This window comes from Pectinophora gossypiella, chromosome 6 (assembly GCF_024362695.1).
Source record: "Pectinophora gossypiella chromosome 6, ilPecGoss1.1, whole genome shotgun sequence".
In the NCBI taxonomy this organism is placed as follows: domain Eukaryota; kingdom Metazoa; phylum Arthropoda; class Insecta; order Lepidoptera; family Gelechiidae; genus Pectinophora; species Pectinophora gossypiella.
In genome coordinates, this window is record NC_065409.1 from 2370135 (window position 1) to 2390627 (window position 20493).

At 37.3% G+C, this 20493-nt stretch overlaps 2 protein-coding genes across 2 annotated transcripts in view; both read right to left on the minus strand.

Annotated features, from left to right (window-relative positions):
* The window catches only part of LOC126367371 (23 kDa integral membrane protein-like), a 43780-nt gene that overhangs the window by 13562 nt on the left and 9725 nt on the right, over positions 1-20493 (minus strand). The window contains exon 2 of the mRNA XM_050010872.1: positions 9821-10006. Within this exon, the coding sequence (XP_049866829.1) occupies positions 9821-10006 (186 nt within the window). The remainder of the gene's footprint in view (positions 1-9820; positions 10007-20493) is intronic.
* Positions 771-4024, minus strand: LOC126367339 (uncharacterized). The gene is made up of 2 exons (XM_050010827.1): positions 3648-4024; positions 771-3064 (listed from the first exon to the last, which is right to left on the minus strand). Exon 2 carries the CDS (start codon positions 2266-2268, stop codon positions 901-903), a length of 1368 nt encoding a protein of 455 aa, XP_049866784.1. The 5' UTR covers positions 2269-3064; positions 3648-4024; the 3' UTR covers positions 771-900.

A 20493-nucleotide genomic window follows, 5' to 3' on the forward strand; every position in this document is an offset into this window, starting at 1 on the left:
TTAAAATTTGCCAAAAGCTCTTGGACAAATCTAAACTAGTAAGATACTTCGCATCACGCAGGTTGTCCAAAATTTCGGAGATGTAGGGAAGTCTGTAAGCGTCTTTCTTGGTGACAGCGTTTAATTTCCTACTGTCGAGACAGAAACGCAGCTCTCCATTCTTTTTAGGAGTCAGTAAAACGGGAGACGACCAAGGGCTCTCACAAGGCTCGACAACATCCTCCCTCAGCATTTCATCAAGTTGCTCTGTTAAGAGCTTTTGCTTCTCAGGTGACATACGGTAATATCTTTGACGAATGGGGGCAGCATCCCCAGTATCAATAGTATGACAAATTAAAGAAGTACGACCTAGTCCTCGTTCCTCGTAAGATATGTTCTGAAACTGAGAGATGATGTTATCAGCAGTAACCCTCTGGGCGCCTGTGAGACTATCATAGGGGCAGATGTGTGCCTGGTTAGCGGCCACATTTGCTGAAGTCAAGTCCAATTCTTTAGATAGAATGACAGAATGCAGATGTTTGGGGAAGATTCCGAACACAGTCCAGAAGTCCATTCCAAGAATAAGCGTGTTTTGAATGCTTGGAACGACGTAGATTTGCAGTGTATGAAGTTGGTTTTGAAAAGTAATAGGAAGATACATGGTGCCAATAGCATTCAGTTTATGTCCACTTGCTGAGATGAAATGTAAGGGATTATTGTGTAAAGTTAATTTGAAGCCCAATTTCTGAAAATGTAAGTGCATATAAATATAAGTCGCATAAGGCCGTGAGTTGATATTCATATTTCGGATCGAAGTGACAGTGCAGAAGGAAAAATATTTGGAAATGTAGTCCAACCATTTATCCCAATCTTCTTTAGATTGTTTCGAAGTTGCTCCGCGGTCACTACGATCCCAAGTATTTAGTTTTTTGAATTTCCGGTATATTTGTGGCAAACAGGGCATTCGGGATATCTAACATCTTTCTTGCCGCATTTAAAACATACTGGAAAATGCGGTTCCTTACATTGACGTAGACTATGAGTTGATTTACGGCACCTGGGACAGAACACGTTGCGGGGAGACACCGCGTCAACATCGATAGAAACTGCGTTAACCGATACTGCATTGTGCTTGTTTATTTCGTGTTTATTATTATTTGTAGCATAACAGTTGCGATAGTAGTTGTTGTTTGTTGGTGGATTTTGATTATTGTACCTATTTTGATTATTATAATTATTCCTTATGTAGCTCCCAGGTGAAGTATTAGGCTGATTATAAGCAAACTCAGGTGCTAAAGTATTTGAATTTGGTTTTGGTGGTTCACGAAATTGTTTCAAACAAGATTGAACGTCTTCGTAGTTGCGACAACATTGTTTTAACGTCTCCAAATCAGTTATATTGGAAACTGCAGCAAGCGTGCTAGCGTAACAGGGACGAATGTTATGGCGAATTATTTCTAATTGGTCCTGTTGAGATAACGCTTTATCCAATCTAGCGAATAATCCATGCATTATTGATAAGTAAATTGTGATATTTTCATGTTCGCCTTGCGTACGAGCACGTATTTCAGCAAGAAGACGGTAATCGTAATCTTTTTGACCAAAGTCATTTTTCAATAGAACTACAAGTTCGTCCCATGACTCAACACGGTCTTTTACGCAACGAAACCAGTGCAGTGCATCTCCAGTAAAAATCTCGTAGGCAAATGTCAGTAATTTTTCTTTGCTAATATTTCTGACCTGAATAAATTCGTTAACCTTTTGAATGAAGGAGCGGACACAGGTTTTTCCAGAGTATTTTAGATTTGCTAATTCTGCATTTGTGGTTTTATCACAAGTGACCACAACTGCACTAGATGTGGATTTAATTTCAGATACATCGGATGTAGTTGCAGATGCGAGAGTTTTAAATTCCGAGTACTGGACCAAAAGGTTTGAGTGACATAATTTATATATTTTATCGACTTCATCAGGCACATTTTGAATTCTATTAAGACGGTGGTAGATATGATTGAGCAGATTTTCTGTTCGTAGGTATAATGTTTTATCCATTTTAGCTTTCAGATTAGCCAAATACGTCTGCGACTTTATCATAGAAGCCTTGACACCAGCCAAATCCTCTGGAGCTTCCAAATGAGACTCCAAAATGTCTTCGGCGGCCTGCTCCTTCGCCAAATCCACGATTAGCCTGCGAAGTTCAACAACCGAACTGCCACTCTTACCGCGCAATTGAACTTCATAAAGGAGTTCATCTTTCTGAAGCGATAAATATTTAATTGGACGAGACATCTCTATTACTTTATGTTTAAATTGTAATTAGTTTAGTTTTATAGTTATTTTTTGAGTAAGTGTTGCAAGTACCTGAAGTCTTAATAACTAAAACACAGGAAACGGCAGAAGGAAAATAACAAGAAAACAAATGCTACTATCAAAAGTACACAACAATTAAAACACAGGGATAGACAGAGGTTGGCAGTGCAAAATCAAATATTTCCTTCTGTGCGATGTGGTAGGTTCGATTTTGAGTTTTTAATTGTATGCAATCACCTTGAAAGAGAATTAGTTAGGTATTCCCACAAAGCAACCACAGCACACAAAAGTTGCAGTTACAATTCACTTAAAGCTAGACAAAATAATCAGACCAACACCAAAGATGACCAAAAATGCTAAAACCAGCAAAAAGGATACTCAGCTCAGTATTTCCTTAGTTGGGCGCCATTGTCACGTTCTTATCACGCGAATCAAATAGGTTGTACTTACTAGGGTAAATAAAACGGTATATAGAAATAAAACCAAGTTTATTGACATTAAATCCCTAGCAAGTACATAGATCGGATCTCTGGGTCGCAGGTAATTTGATACTGGCTGAGCACCCTTGGTGCAGTAGGAAAACTACCACTTCCCTGTAACTCTTCCCACGACGACACGGGGTACACCGGCGCGCGCAGCAGGGCAGCAGAAACGGTGGGGTAAGTACAGGACCGAAAGTGGATCCAGCGGGTTGTAGAACCCGAAAGGTGAAGCGGTAGAGGTAAGTACAGGACCGGTAGTGGGTCCTGCGGTTGTAGAACTCGAAGGGTGAACCCTGGAACCCGGAATTAGTCATTTCAAGAATTGTCCGAATTCCCAGTCTGACTGCCACATGCCGATTCCTTAGCTTGATTGAAGATGGGAAGTGGATAGCAAGCAAGCTTAGCAATCTAAGATGTGGCTGTCAGCAAATTACACACAATAAAAGTGAATTTAGCAAAATAAATTTAGAAAAAGAACAAAGAACAAGATAAATTTATGGTAGGTAGTTGTTTTAAAAAACTATCTAACAAAATAGTAAAATTGAATATTTTAAGCTGAATAATTTTAATAGTAACGACATTAAACGTATTTTGTACATTATTATTGTTCCATTTAAGAATTATTTAAACAAGGAAAGTACTTAGGTACAAAGATAACTTTAAGTTGGTTAAGTAGAATTAATTTAGAAAAATTGACAATTTAAATGTTGTTTTGAACATAAAAGATTGCTAATTATGATATAAAATAAGCACTAAAGCGTGAAAATACATTTACACGATGATTATGAAAAATGACAGTCATGCAATGAACAAAGAAAGCATGTACTAGTCTACGTTAATATTTAAACTAATAAAAATGGTAATTGCTACACTTACCCAATTAATGGGGATAACACAACACTATGAATTATTATATCGTAGACAAAATTAGTAAAAAAAAGTATTTAAAAAATATACGAGTAATCGAGGTGTTCTCGCTACAAAGGCAGAAGGATTGTGTCGAACATCCGACCGGAAGAGTAACGGCTCGGCTGTGGAATGTAGGTACGGCTACCTACGCAATGTGATAATTATTAAAGTCGTACAATATTAACGGAATTATTTTGTAAATAGATATGTTTTGTTAAATTAATTAGTATATGTTTATTTATGTAATAATATTTTAGTTTTAAGCAGTAGTTTTTAAGTGTTTTCAATGATAACTTTTTGATAGTTCCTAACAGAAAAACAAGAGCAATTACACTCAGTAGTAAAACGCGGCAGGCGTTACAAAAGTGCTGCTTTATTTGCGTACTTTCCGGATATGAATGTTTCATTGTAATATCATCATCATCACCAGCCCATTAACGTCCCCACTGCAGGGGCACGGGCCTTCCCTATGGATGGATAGGGAGATCGGGCCTTAAACCATCACGCGGGCCCAGTGCGGATTGGTGGTTATTAACGACTGCTAATGCAACCGGGACCAACGGCTTAACGTGCCTTCCGAAGCACGGAGGAGCTCGAGATGAAAACTTTTTTTTTTGTGGTCACCTATCCTATGACCGGCCTTTGCGAAAGTTGCTTAACTTCAACAATCGCAGACCGAGCGCGTTAACCGCTGCGCCACCGAGCTCCTCATCATGTAATATCATAATCATTAACAATATCTTTGACTTATTTCGAAATTTAATTAAGTAACAATAAGTACGTTTTGACGTTTCGAAAAAATATTTCGTTAGAATAAGCTTTGAAAATTTCGGATGAGATGCTTTTATAAAGGACTTGAATTAAAGAACATTGATAAATATTCACTCAAGACTTGGCTTCGGCCTTTTTAGGTTTTGGACAAAACAAAAAAATAACATTAAGACGATGGCTGCCTTTGCCTTTCTCCAAGGGGATAAACAAGATAAAAAAAAAACTGAGTTGTCAAATAGCCTGTTCAAATTTAACAACAACGATCGTATTCACAGATCCACAGCAATAACGAAACGTTTTCATATCAACAGCTGTTTTACTGTTCTCATTAATAGGTCGAGTGACCCAATTCTTTGCGTTTACGCATTTCTTAGTCGTGACTCGGAAACGCGTCGTATACAAAAAAACGTCAACAGGCAGTTCTATTTTGATATCTTGATCCTTTTTTATTTTTTCAATGTTCATACATTCCTGTTTGAAATGTTTCTCTCTCTTTATTTAAGAGCTGCGCTTGTCGGTGGAGTAATCGCCTTCATTACTCCACAGATAGGGCGTGTAGAACGGTGGTTGTGTGGTTGGTGGGTGGTTGTGGTGGTTGAAATGTTTACTGAGTCTTAAATTGGGAAGAAAATCTAGCAACAGTAGCAACCCTGGTAACGTTAGGAATACCATCCGAGCTAAATCTACAAAAAAAAAGCAATTGATACGTTAGTAATGAGAGAATTTCTAGGCTACGTTCCCCAAAAAAAATAGAGATGACGATGTACAGATTTGCCATCATTTAACTTTATAATTTTATGGCTAACAGACATATACAACTTTTATCTTTGTTTTTGGGTATAAATGATGACCCTTGTTAGTACACAGTACACAGTTGAAGGATAATAGAATTGCAAAAGCGGTATATAAAGCGAAAGTTGATGGTAGGGCTAGCAGAGGAAGACCGAGAAGGACTCACGATGACCAAATTGGAGATGTCCTTAGAAAAGGTTTAATACGATCTACTCTGAACCGGCGTGCGTGTATGAAGCGATTGATGAATGTGAAGGAAGCAAGAGAAGTGTGTCAGGATCGAAGCAAATGGAATTCTATAGTCTCTGCTTACCCCGGTGGGAAATAGGCGTGAGTTTATGTGTGTATGTATGTTAGTACATCCAGGCACAAAACATCTTCCAACCAACCATTATTATTCTGATCTATAGGTAGTATTTTTATTATATGCCACACTTTGTATGTAATGTGTCACAATTTGTTGAATAAACATTCTCTCTCTCTATCTCTTTGCCTTTATATTATATTTTTGAATTAGTATTTACCCCGAACAATGAAAAAAATAGGTAATTATCACATTAAATCTGAACAGCGCCATCTAAATTCTTGTAGGGAACGTAGCCTAGAAAGTCCCTCAACCCAGCGAGTTAATCTGATTTTTTTTCCTCTATCTAAGACTTAAAGGCATAAAAATAGTATTATATGTCGATTTTGCTTAGACATAGGAGTCTCTCTCTTTATTTAAGAGCTGCGCTCTTGTCGGTGGAGTAATCGCCTCCATTTTCATTACTCCATAGATGGTCCATAAGTCGTTACCCCAATCGCCTTCCGTTCCGCAGTACACAGACCAATTTCTCAATCGGTGATGTTCTAGCTAGAGCTCGACCAGAATCCATTTCCACATAGGAGTATCCATTCTGACATAGGACTATTATATCATTATTTATTTATTCTAACAGACGGTGTCTCAAAATTTGTTGCACAACAAAGCGGCTTATGAAGCCGTTACTTCTGACAAAAGACGCCTCAAAGGCTCAGCTTGACTAGTTTATGAAACAAAAGCTTGCAGTGACAGCATAATAAAGCTTTATTTAGAAAAAGGATAAGAATCTGTCCGTCATTGTTTTGTCTCTTGCAAATATCTCCTTTTATATATCACCTTAGCTGCTGGGGCAGTATATTATGACTTATGAGATAGAGGTTCATATTAAGTAATTGCATTATTATAACTTTGCCAACGACGAGTTTAGTAACATGCTAGTCACAAATAGTATACACTTAGCCAGTGCTTGGTATTAAAATAATACAGTTTTGACCTTTATACTGGGTGTTAGTGACATCGTAACGAATACTGAGAGGGATGATTCAGACCATGATTCTGAGTTAATATCTAGTGGAATTTTCCGTCGCAAAATTCATGAAATTTTGAGTTTTGTTTTTAATTATTTTCAATTCCATATTGTGCTTTTAGCTGCATAGAACCCAAATTTCAATAAAAAAAACAATAATGACAAATTATCGAAAATTTTCGATGTAATGGAGACAACAGCTGCTCGAACGGGTCAACGGCCACACGCACCGCGCCGCGCGCCCCGCTCCGCACGCCCCGCTCCGCGCGCCCCGCGCCGCACGCCGGCGGCGGCGGCGCGGCCTACAAAGTAGGCACTACGAACCGATCCTATTTCTTTCTCTGTCTATCGTAAATTATAAATTTATTTTATTCTTATTCTTAAATGGACGGATAATCAACAGGCATAAAAATGGAATACACGTCAATTTTAAGCAGAAATCTAAAACAACTGACAGAATTAAGTTGACAGCACACGTGAAACGGTTTGCATACCAGCGAGATACCTTTTTGATTCGACCGGGTTATTCATTCATTTACTCATAGGAATCGGGGCCATTATCTACCTAAAACAATTGAAACAGTAAATAATTGTATTCTTTGTTGTCATTAGAATAACTAACAACCAACTAACACAACCACCACAGATTAGGTTATGGTGGGTCCGCAATGGGTAATTAGTTACCTACTATGTCAACCATCCACCAACTTAGTATGTAAGTACCTACGCAAAACCTCGCTACACAAAAATCGAGCGAGATCGCGTCTAGAATTGGGCGGACACACCGCCAGAGTGTTGCCTATCGATATTCTATCGATACCTAGTTAAAAAAAAAACCAATAGTAGGTACCTATCGATAGATCTTTTAGATCAATACCCATTATTGTTACAAAGCAAGACCTATCGGTACTATCGCTAGTATCGATCTAAATGTACTATCACTACTTTCGATAGTTTAGACAATTTTCAAGTTCAACAATTGATAATCTACCTATCGATAGTTCGGCAACTCCGCCGCGTAGGCAATGTCGGCATGTTCAAAGAAAAAAATTGTCCGAGAGGAGTGATCTTATTTTTCTTGTTACATGTTGGTACCGAGGTACTAAGTACTAAGTTATTCGTGGTTTTAAATCTCATTGTTAAATCATCAGTAAAGAACTAATTAAACCTATCCTGTTCTGTGTACAATATTCATGTAACGGCTACGTGCTTACATAAGTACCTAGTAGACGGGAGCAACGACTTAACGTACCTTCCGAAGCACGGATCATTTTACTTTCGGACAATCAGGTGATCAGCCTGTAACGTCCCAACCAAAGGCCTTATAAACAGATTTTTGTGATATGTCCCCACCGGAATACGAACCCGGACCCTCCGCATCCCATCGCTCAACCACTGGACCACATAGGCCAAGAAGGTTCTAAGACATGATTAAAGGATCCTGGGACGCAAGACCTCCGAGTTAGGGCTTGTTTGATCTGTCTTGATGGATACTCGGACGTGAATAGCCTCACGGATCACGGAGACTAAAGTAGGCATTACGAACAGATACTAGGTATTTCTTTGAGTTGATAGGTATCAAGTGAAGTTTCCTGTCGCCAAATTCATAAAAAAATTAGATTTTTTTCAGTCCCATATTGTGTTTTAAGCTGCATAGAACGCACATTTAAAATAAACAAATAAAAATTACTAATTATTAAATTTTATCAATGTCATCAATAATAATAATAACGTATCTACAACTTCAGCTATGCGCAGGTGAATAGCCGGCGCACGGGTCAAGGGCAACGCTCGCCAATAAAGTAGGCATACGAACAGATACTATTTCTTTCTCTGTCACTTGCACCATAAACATACTTCTCTCTCTCTCTCTAGTCGTCGGCTCGACTCGGCCGCGGCCGGTGCGTCGTCGGCGCCCTTAGTCGGCGCCTTTGATGCTTTGCGCTAACGCCGCCGCGCGCTTCCGCTCAGTCGAATACTAAGCTTGACCGGAATCGCGTGATGTTTTTCGAGGTTTTTTCGTGTTTGTGAGTGTTTGTTTCATTCTGTAAATGAATAGTGTCGACTATGATGATAGATCATAGACCATTTACTGCGCAAAAGTATGGAAGATTGTTGATGTTTATTAAAGAGCAAGGTGTTGTGTTTGTGAGTGCGTGTGATACCTACCTACCGCGGAAGAAACGCGATGTTGCATACCTACGTGACGTGACATGTTCTAGGGTACCTACCTAGGTACTTCATCCGAAGGAATAACAATTAAGGTAAGGCAAGAGTAGGGTTTTTATTGTTAATAAGTTAGGAACGTTTTAATAACTGGTAGGTAGGTACCGTGCGTAAAAAATCGTGGCAGTAGGTGTTCTACTTCAACAAACAACATTTTTAAACGTTGAACCACTAAGCATCTAAATACAAGAGAATGAAAACTCCTACCTAGATATCAACATCGTATCACGCACGCGTAACGTGGCCGCGCGTAAGTTTAGCGTCTGTGTGGCGCGTTGTTCGACTTACATTGCGGCACAGTAAAAATTGAAAATCTTAATTAAACATTTGCGACAAGAAAAACACCCACCATCGTTTTTAGTACAATAAAATAGGCGTTCCATTTTTTTTTTCGTTACGATGTCACTAACACCCTGTATAGTTGACGTTTTAACTGAGAAGGAATTGACAGAACATTGAATGAGAGATAAAATCATTACCAACTCCCTAGCGTGTATTCCTGCTTTATTCCCAAAGGTCAACAGGTCTGGTTTTTACAGAAGCATCAATAGCTTGGCCGTGTAACCCAAGAGGGTACCATCTCAATTGGATAGTTTTCTAGGTCATATATAAATTTTGAAGTTATGATTTTTTTAATACTATATAAAGACAGCTAGAGGTGTCAAAAAACGTTTTCTTTTTTCTATTTAAGTAAATTATTTATGAATTTTAATAAGGAAAAATGTGATAATAAGAGCGACATTTTGTCACGTTTTTCTATGACGTCACGGGTTGCTTTTTCATGCAAATTCCCCTCCATAGTAATTTTGTGTTTTGACGTTTAGTAAAAAGTAACTGATTTGATTACTTTGATACTATCCTATTTTAGGTTTAGTTAGTGAGGATTACACACCCAAAATTTCGTTTAAAAATCGAACACGATTATAACTTTTTTCTTCTTCTTCTTGAATGTCATTCAATCATTATTTTGTGTTAGCATAAAAAAGTGGATGTTTAAATGAAGAATTAAAACAAAATACTCACAATATAAAGCAGCTTCGGACTCTCCTTCCAAGCTCCGAAGCAGCCGAAAGCGGCAACAACGATGATCAGAACGCCAATGGCGATCAGGACGGCGTCAGTCTCGTGACCTGACGCCTCCATCCCGGAGAAGCCCTTGATCATGCCCATGTCCACACATGCTGCTGCAATGATCACGATGCCGAAGATCTGAAGACAAAAAAATATTAAAATGTAGTTTGTGTGACTGATCTAGTTGTTCGGTAATAAAATATTTTTATTTTTATTTTTTATTTTTTTACTGATGTGAATGAGCCCACTGTAAGGGTGCTTGGAACGAATGATTTCTTTTAAAAAAATATTAGCTTGCTAAAATTCATTACAATATAAACATTTATTACTTGTAATAACATAATAAATAATTTGATGTTAACTAATTTAAAAAAAAAAACTCATTTTGTATTATTAATTGTTTCAGATGTCCTTGAAGATCGTAAATTTTCAGTGATTTTATTTAAGTACAATTAACCTAACCTATTCACGTCTTCTAAAGATTTATTGTAGATTGTAGATTCATGTGGTAATTTATTGTTACAACACAATTAGTTTCCAAACCATGAGAATTGCCAAGGGCACATTATTTTGTTACTTAAGTTGACTGTTCGACAAATACACGAGGCAATTTAAACGGAACCGTTACGTTCCTTCCAAGGCCTTATGGTCATTATTTGAGAAACCATCAACCTTTGAATGACCATAGAGCCGAATGGTCATTATGGTGCATACGCCACACGTGTCGTTTGTGGCCTAATTTTACCGCAATTTTAGGCTATGACTTTTAGAAATATTTACCTACTTATACAGCCTCTGTGGTCTAGTGGTTAGAGCGTTAGACTCACGATCTGCAGGTCCGGGTTCGATTTCCGATCCCGACATTGTCGAAATCACGTTGTGAGACTGTCCTTTGTTTGGTAAGGACTTTACAGGGTTGAATCACTGATTGTCGGAAAAAATAAGATGATTCCGTGATTCGGAGGGTACGTTAAGCCGTTGGTCCCTATTAGCCGTTAAAACACCTCCACCAACCCACAATGAAGCAGCGTAGTGGAGTATGCTCCATACCCCCTCCGGTTGATTGAGGAGAGGCCAGTGCCCAGCAGTGGGAAGTAAATAAGCTGTTTATGTCTTATGTTTATAAGTAATTCTACTGATAAATCATTCAACGTCTTTTGATTGCTGAGTCTTGAGACAATCTTCTATCGTGTGGGCTGTGAGGTGAATTACCCACTTTATCAACCCGGTCTTGTCAGGGTTATTATTTAGCCGCCAAAGGCCCCTGACACGGCTCAAGTAATGATTACTTACTTACATCCGTAAGTAGTAACCGGGACCAAAGGCTTATCGTGCCTTCCAAAGCACGGACCATCTTACTTTTTGGACAATCAGGTGATCAGCCTGTAATGTCCTAACCAAACTAGCCGCCGGGATTCCAACCCAAGACCTCCGGATCGTGAGCCCAACGCTCAACCACTGGACCACGGAGGCCGCTTTTATTGATGACGTCACAGGACAGTATTTCCATACAAACTCGGAAAAAACTTTCGTTTTGACGTTTCGTAAATAGTATCTTATTTGACTAGGTTGTCAATTAGCTTATTGGGCATTGAAACTGTTTGGACCTCGATTTCGAAAATCCGTAAAATAAATTGCATCGACAATGAAGTAGAATTGAACAATGGCTCCGATAGAAAACTCCACACCCACTGCATCTATGCATGGGTGGATGCATTTACCAATTAGTACCATCTCTCTAATTCGACCACTCCTACGCAAACGTCATCGTAGACATTGATTTACTGCGGAACTGTGAGGTTGAGAAATCGAAACGTAATTTTTTTATCATAAACTCGTTACATCTATACAGTTTTATAGTTTATGACTATTTCTTAAAATTAAAAACAAAATAGAAATATGGAATATAAGATGATTTTGAATGCTATTAATTGAATTAATCGAGGTAACATTTAAAGCGAAATGCCATTAAACTTCATATAACGATATCACAAAAAAAGTCTATATTAAATGAAACCCAAAATCCGGGAAATGGATATCCCTCATAAAAGTTATTTCTGGTTACCCTACACCTGGTGTCAACGCCCTCCGAGGTGTTACATCGAAATAGGTTAACATTTCGTTTCCGAAACTAGTGATGCATAAAAACGGCTATTTATTACATGAACATCAACGGTTTATTGAATTGAAATCGTTGATTATAACTATCGGTTTTTTTTATTGTTATTATTACTCGTAATTTGTATTTAGAACGTATCGGTAGGTTTTATGTTTTTATTGCCTGTTCGTTATTTAAATAACGCTTTATGGTTTTGTTTGTATCTTGTTTTTTAAATCTTTCTATTATTTCATTACTTTATCGTAAATATGCGTACCTACTCATACTTGAGTTCGTCAAAGCATTTAAAGGAAATTTCTAGATCTATGGAGATGTAAATTAGCTTTTACTAGAAAGTTCATAAGTTAATGTTAATTGGAAAGTAGAGACCGCCTCGAGCTTTCAAAGGCTTTTTACCCGGCTTTACCAAGCGACGGGTATAAGTTATAACATAATATAGCATCACGCCTGTATCCCAAAAGGGGTAGGTAGAGGTGTATAGTACACACCCACTCCTATGTCTAAATTGAGGTCGGAGGCTTTTGATATGATAATCCAACATAAACGCTCAATAAGCTAAGAACTGTATCCCAATTGGGCTAGTCAGAGGTACATTCATCCCAAGATGAACTAAGTACCCACAACTCACCGAGCTTTCTGTTAGACTAATGTGATAGGTGGTCAGCCGTATCACCGTCTATAATATGATATTATGCTGTTAAATTATTCAGCTTCTGATAGTAACCCAAGATCACCAATTATATGTGTAGGCGCACGTTCGGTGGGCGTATCTGATGCCTCATTATCATATTATGGCGGTATATGTAACATGTTACGATTTGCTATAACGCTGTAACCTTGTCGCTGCGTTGTAAATCACTATAGCAATGTCAGGCGCCACTTCCTGTCTCTAAGTTACATACGGATCGAATCTTGCGCATGTACGTGCTGTATTTTATTTCTACTCTAGTAAATTAACTAAAATGTCTTTGTGGTGGTTTCAAGATTGAATTTTTGGTTTGGACTTACATCGTCATCACTAATTTAAGAGCCACGCTCTTGTCGGTGTAGCATTCTCCAAGCTACTGTTTAGGGAAAAATAGGGAAGTGGTTTCCTTCTTGCCTTCTTTGGACTTACAAGAGAATAAAGTCCCGATAGTCCTTAAAACTGGGAATAATTAATTATTTTTTCAATGCACCGTAATAGTGACCAGACGGGTGTGCGGGTTGGAAGGTCAGAGAGACAGTCACTTCTGTAAAAAACCGGACCTGTCAAATCTTCAGGTTAGGTAGCGGACCCTGTGAAAAACCGGATAATGCTAGGGAGGTGATGATGATGAATACTGCGACCAATATCATGTCTTAGTAACATCATCATTAATTTAAGAGCCACGCTATTGGCGGTGTACTCGTAGCATTATCCATTCTTGTCTATCAAAGGCCAATTCACTTCCTTATAAGACACGACGTTCGCCTTCTCTTTAATCTGATCCATGTAAGCTCTTCTTGGTATTTCCCTTCCTCTCTTTCCTTGTATCTTCCCTTCTATGATAGATAACATAACATAAACAGCTTATATACGTCCCACTGCTGGGCACAGGCCTCCCCTCAATCAACCGGAGGGGGTATGGAGCATACTCCACCACGCTGCTCCACTGCGGGTTGGTGGAGGTGTTTTTTTTACGGCTAATAGCTGGGACCAACGGCTTAACGTGCCCTCCGAAGCACGGAATCATCTTACTTTTCATCAGTCTCACAAAGGGATTTCGACAATGTCCCCATCGGGAATCGAACCCGGACCTCCAGATCGTGAGCTTAACACTCTAACCACTAGACCACGGCTCACTGTTCTATGATGTTTTTAATAAATTCGTCGGGTCGTATTAAGTGTCCTGGCTGTTGACTCTTCTTGATTCTTCTGTCTGTTTTTTGTGTCAGGATCGAACCTAATGGAATTCTATAGCCTCTGCTTACCGCGGCGGGAAATAGGCGTGAGTTTATGTATGTATGTGTATTATTTTCTATCTAACAATAGGTATGTCATAAGTAGGTATGCAATTTATAAAATGACGGATAACAGCTGAGTTAAATGCACAAATGTCATTTATTGTCAATGATGATGACATTGACAATGAATCATCGTGACCTTCACGCTTTGTTGACCATCGGGGTGATATCATAGTCACCTCTGCTAGTGCAGTCCATAGAACAATGTAAATTACGCTTGGCGGTTACTAGAGGCGAAAGTGGAGAATTATCGTCGAAATGACGGCACGACGACTATAAGTCCTAGTGTACTAGTTTATAAGTCGTTTGTATACTAACATTCTATGGACTTTGTCCGAAATAAACGATTTTTATTTATTTATTATTTATTTATAAGAATATTAGCATAATATACTTAGTCCCTATATAGGTGCCTATAAGTATATAGGTATTTTAGAGAATTTCACTAATTAAGTAAAAACTCTTAGTCCTTTTTGTGTACACAAATTATGGACACTAGCGTAAATTGATTTCTTGTAGCCCCTTGAGATTCTTTCTTTTCTTTCTATATGACTAAGTACCGCTATGTCTGATCTAGACTTATTTTTCAATTCTCTTAGGCAGTACAAAGATAAATAAATATTTATGTCCTCCAGCTGATTTTCAATTTTCAGTTTATTTGTATAATTACAATTACAATTTGTGTAATTTAGTAATTTATCTATACGATTACGTTGTCTTACGTTGCAAATGTTGTGTGCACATATAATTGGCTTATGTAACAGTCCAATTCCTGATGTAACTTTTATTTTATTTAATGTTTTATTATGCTATTGGTGTACCGTTTAAAAATAAATTAATATATGGGTCAACGCAGATTATTTATTTAATCAGCGCAGCGAAATAATTTGATTTTCATTCTCATAGAGTGCAATCTTTTCCCTACCAAATATCGGCTTGCGGCGCCTCTACCCCGCGTATAGTTCTCCTCTATAAGACCTAAGGCGTGTCTGGTAGCCGCCATGTTAGATTTTATTCCAAGCTCTGTGGACTGATATCATGGCGCATCTGTCTGGCCAGTTCCTATTAAAACATTAACAACATACAAGTATGATGATTCGTGTGAGATATGATGTGAAGTACTTATTATTTTATCTTGGCAACACATCTACTTAATTAATGTAAGAATGCAGTTGTAATTGTATACATCGTTATTTGTTATTAAGCAGGACCTACAGTATCTACCTACATTTACCTATATCTATATTCTATACTATAGATCACTCACTAACTGACTGACTCACTCATCACGACATATTAGAAACTACAAGTCCCAAGAGTCTAAAATTTTGCATAGGGGTTTTTTTAGGATGTAGGTGTTCACTAAGATGGAGTAAAAAAGGGTCGCAAAGAGTCTATAGAATTTACTCACTATTTAAGAAACTAAAATGCATGTAGTTATTTTTTAAACAACCCATACAATAAGGGATGACAACAACCCATATAATAGGGCATGTAAGTTTGTATGGAAAATATCTTATTATTAAAGCTATCGGCTTTAAACTTACATGATATAGTACCCGTGTGAGGCCGGGACGGGTCGCTAGTACAAAGGATCATAACGTCGCCGATTTGCACCTTTTACAATTGTCAATAAGATACAAATCACTTTAGCAAAAAAATACGAATACGTCAGTTAGCAAAATCAGCCACGGTAAGAGCACGCACGCATACAACTAGGTACTCTTCCCGATCTTGAGCTTTCTCTTTCCATGAATTAATAAAAAACTTTGAAGTCTTAGATATAAGACATCTTTTAACATTTATACGAAAACACTTAGTTCTACTTACTCAGAGAACAAAAAAAGATTGATACGGTTAAATTACAAACATCTTGACCGTGACTCTTGAGCATAAGGTCGCGAATCTGTCGCTGTGGCCGGAATATTTGCGTAAATTGTTCTAATTGACTGCAATCTAGAATCTAAAGTGGGAATGATCGTATGACATCACCGCTAGTTCGATATAGTTTTCATTTTGTTATTTTAGGGTTCGAGAGTGTAACAATTGAATGCTAGAAATACCATCTGCCAGCTTTTTACGAGATGCGTTGAAAAGGAGGAGGATTTAATTCTTATCGGTTTCAGACCACCGTAGAAGCGCTTCTAGTAAATATACATTTCTCATAAAAGAACATAAACCATTCGCAAAATATAAATATTTTGTAACGATTATCAGAAAAAAAGGAATAAATACCTAAATAATGAATTTCAAATTACAATTAAAAGGTTTTTCATTCTAAATGTAGATGTTCCAAATTCAAATTTAAAGAATAAATAATAAATTTAACAATTATGAGGTATTTCATTCTTAATGTTCCAAATTCAAAATAAAATTTGAATGGAACTCGTGTTTTGTGCAACAATAATTCGGTAATGTTTTCATTTTTTGATGAGAAGGATAATGAGAAGTTTACAACGGTAATAAAATTTTGTATGACTGGTAGTGTACAGAAATAATTGAGTGTTCAATAAACGATGGTATCGACCGGGTGCTGTCATACGGCGACCCAGATCTGTGACCCGGTTGTAGTCTCTATGACGGGCGCTCGAGCTTTATTTTCAGACTTATGACTACTATAACAACTGTTGAATAGTGGAAATTCTTAGAATATAACATATACGTACATACATAACAAACATATAGCACTAATTACTTGCAGCCACTGTTGATACGAACTATACGAAGTCCTAAGATGGATAAGACGAACGTTATAATGACAAAGGGAATTGACCTAAAGTCAATCATGTGAAAAAGGACACAATTCCCCTGTTTGTTTTTACAATTATGCCCGGGAAGACAGAAAGGTGAGATAGACAGTCGCTACAAAACCGAACCTGTCAAATCTTCAGGTTAGGTAAGCGGACCCTGTAAAAAACGGGATGTTCCTAAGGAGATGATGATGGCCGGGAAGATAAGCAGCTGAACGTGTTCCGTTTTTTTATTTTTAAGAAGAAAACAAGAAAGAATGTTGATGGGAGCGAAAAGGATTAGTCATGGTTAAACTACAAATATTTGATTATAGTAGTCGTAATTGAATAAATGCTGGTAATTGGTAGATAATCGAATCAAATGTAAGTGTATAATGAATGTTGGATGTCAATATAAATGTGTATGAACTAATACTTATATCTTTTAATAAGTACTATAAATACGTATGAGTTGAGTAATAGATATAAAAAATAAATGACGGGAGAGGTAGCAGATGTTCTTTAATAATGGGCTATGTGGTATCAAGTAAGAAGTTTCTAGTTCCATCCTAAGCTGGTAGGTGTATATGTCCTTTAATTACAGGTTTGAGTCCGATTCCATATAAACTATTAATAATATAATTGTTCTTTAAAGTACGAAAGGTCAAGATAGGCATGGTTTAATATTGGTGTACCTTTTAACCCCCGGCTCAAAATTCCTTATGTGTAAGGCCTTCTTCTTCTTCTATCGTGTGGGTTGTGAGGTGAATTACCAACCTCATCAACCCTGGTGTCAGGGTTACTATTGTAAGGCCTTATAATAATAGATTAAACAATAGAAAAGAAAAAATACCCAAAAAAGAAATAAATTACCTATTCCATATTCAAAATTCGTCGAGCAAACGCCAAACCACATGAACGCATGACATAAAAACAAATGAACTCCGTTCCAGATTTAAAAACGCCATCACGCGTGTCTAAAGCTAATCAAAAGTCCACATGGACGAAGATTAAAAGATTTTGCGCCGGTAGAACACGCCTAAAACAATATGACCTAAGCTTATTGAGTTTCGCAATCGCAACGTGTAACATTTTATTTCCGCCGTATTATAATATTTTTGTATAACGACGCGAAATCGGAAACTCTTACAGTTCGTATTTTCATTGATAGTGGTGTATATTAAACTTGGTAGGATTTTTACGCGTGCTCTAATTTGATAATTTAAGAAGGCGTTATTGTCTTAAGATCTGAATGATTACATTGTGTATTTGAATTGGCTGGGTTATGCATGACTCAGAGGCGCCTCAAAGAGTTTTGTGGGCACGATAATTTTGGTTACACAACTGCCTCTGATCTAATCGTTCAGGGTTGACAAAATACGAGAATATTTGTATTGAATTATTAATAGCGGATTGGAATTCGTCAGATGTCATCTTTCTCAGGGTCAGGTTGAGCATTTATTTGTGATGTGATTGTTTGTTGGTACAAAAGGGGCTTGGTATTATCGTGACTCAAATTCTTTTCTTTATTCTTAGTTCGGTTTTTATAATACAACTTACAACGAATGCTAATGTTTCCTTATAAGTAGGTACCTATTATTTTATAACGTTACAAATCTGTTTATAACTAAGTACTAGGTAAGTACTTACTTATAAACAGTTGTAAATATATTAGGTACTTAGTAAAAAGATTCAATGATCGTCATACGCATGCGTAATGCTTGTTGAGATAGGTGTAATTTCATGTGAAGAATACGAATAAATTGATAGCGTAAGTTTTAATTTTTTGGAAAAATATTATCTACTGATTAAAATGAATCTAATGTCAACTGTTTAAAAACAGCAGTAATTTTAAACCATACAAATACAAATATGCTTTAGAGACTTAACTAGGTACATGGCAAATGGCGGCCTTATCGCTTAGAGTGATTCCTTCCAGACAACCATGAGACAAAAATGATTGCGGGATCTTAATGAAACTATTATGCGAGTAATTCCTTTTTGCAGACTACTTTGACATGTTTACTAAACAAATCTTCACCTTTGCATTGAGCGTCCCATTTGACTCGTATATAATTACTTAGGTATGTAGTACCATTCGACCTAGGCATTTAAGTGCGCTAGCCTAGCACTCACCATAAGCATATGATTAAATAATCGATATTGTGAACCTTGGTCAACAGTCAAATGTACAGATATTTTACACAACAGAAAAAAGATAAAAGTGGATCTGTCAGTAAGTATCCTCTGCCGAAGAGAGAGGTGTTTGTCTGGAAGAGATCGCTCTTAGCGATAAAGCCGCCTTTGCCCACCTTAGAATAAGTTTATCCTCTAAATGTAAAGTACAATAGCCTCAATGCGCGGTAAAAATAAAATTTGTCAAAGTACGTAAGCTAGTGTTGTAACGTTCATTACCATAGTGATGTATCAGTGAAGATTAGATCGATCGATTCTATTCTATGTAACATTATGTGTGTACAGGAACGTATATAAATATGACACGTCAGCACAGACTTTATAGACAAGCTTTAGTTATATTATGACAACTCTATTTGTAATTATGATTTCAAAAATCGAATCAAAATTAAATCAATCATAGCGGGGTACATGTTTATGCTTATGTTTATGAAATTATGCTGACGTAAACATATTTTTGACGAGCCCGTACCCACTCCTCTAACAACGACCTCTTTAATGTTAATATCATTAGTCTTTATTGACGTTTGACTCATCAAATTAAATGAAAAGACTCTTTGTGAGCGTTCGACAAACATTTTCCATTCAATTATTGTCACATTTAATTTTAACGGGGCAACCCTAACAGGCGACGGCGGCGTCTTTTGTAGCATATTTTAACTTTTTAAGCACAAAAAGTTAGCCTTCACGAATTGTCGAATCGAATGTGAAACAGAACATTATTTGATTTGTATATTTGCAGACTTTTTAATTGGTTCGATAATTATTAAATAGGCTACTTGACAACCTAGTCACATGAGATACTTTTTTCGAAACGTCAAAACGAAAGTTTTCTTCGGAGTTTGTATGGAAATACTGTCCTGTGACGTCATCAATAAAAGCCGTCAAACGTCGTCGTACTGATTGTTACTTAATTCATAAATTGGAAACTACCCTTATTCACAGTTCCGTTCACGAAGAAAGACATTGCAGCGGATTCGGGCAACCACTAGCTCAATTTGACAGGAGTAGAATTAGCTCTATCTCATTCTTGCACTTATTGTAAGTGAAGGACGACACTAGCTTCAGATCTGAAACTAAAATTAGGTTAAGTTTGTGCGCATCCGAATAGGCACCATTATATGTTGACCCCTACAACAGCACCACTGAGGTATAAACCAGTTGCGTATTTCATTTCAGTTCAACATTTATTACCAAGTAGTTTCTGAGAATTTTCTCCATAAAGGTGGCTTGATTGAGCCATTGCGTGACCACAAGCCTAGTGGGGCTATTATAAAGCGAGATTTACTCAAATATACCCCATTTTTTGGGCAAAAATTCGTAACTGCCTCGCCATTTCCTTTCTGTGATCCTTTTAAGTCAGCTATTTTAATTGTTCAGCTGTTTCTGAACACATGTGTACCTACGTTAGCACCCTGTCGCATTAAGATATTTGATATTTAGTAAGACTTACGTTTCATTTATCAAAAAAGTTAATGTGACATGGTGCTAAAGTTTATCCATACTTCATATTGGACATGACCGTAAGAACGGAGACAAATTAAGGAGAAGCGCCGAGGACGCCCAGCGGCTGATGTAACGAAGCTCATGGTATA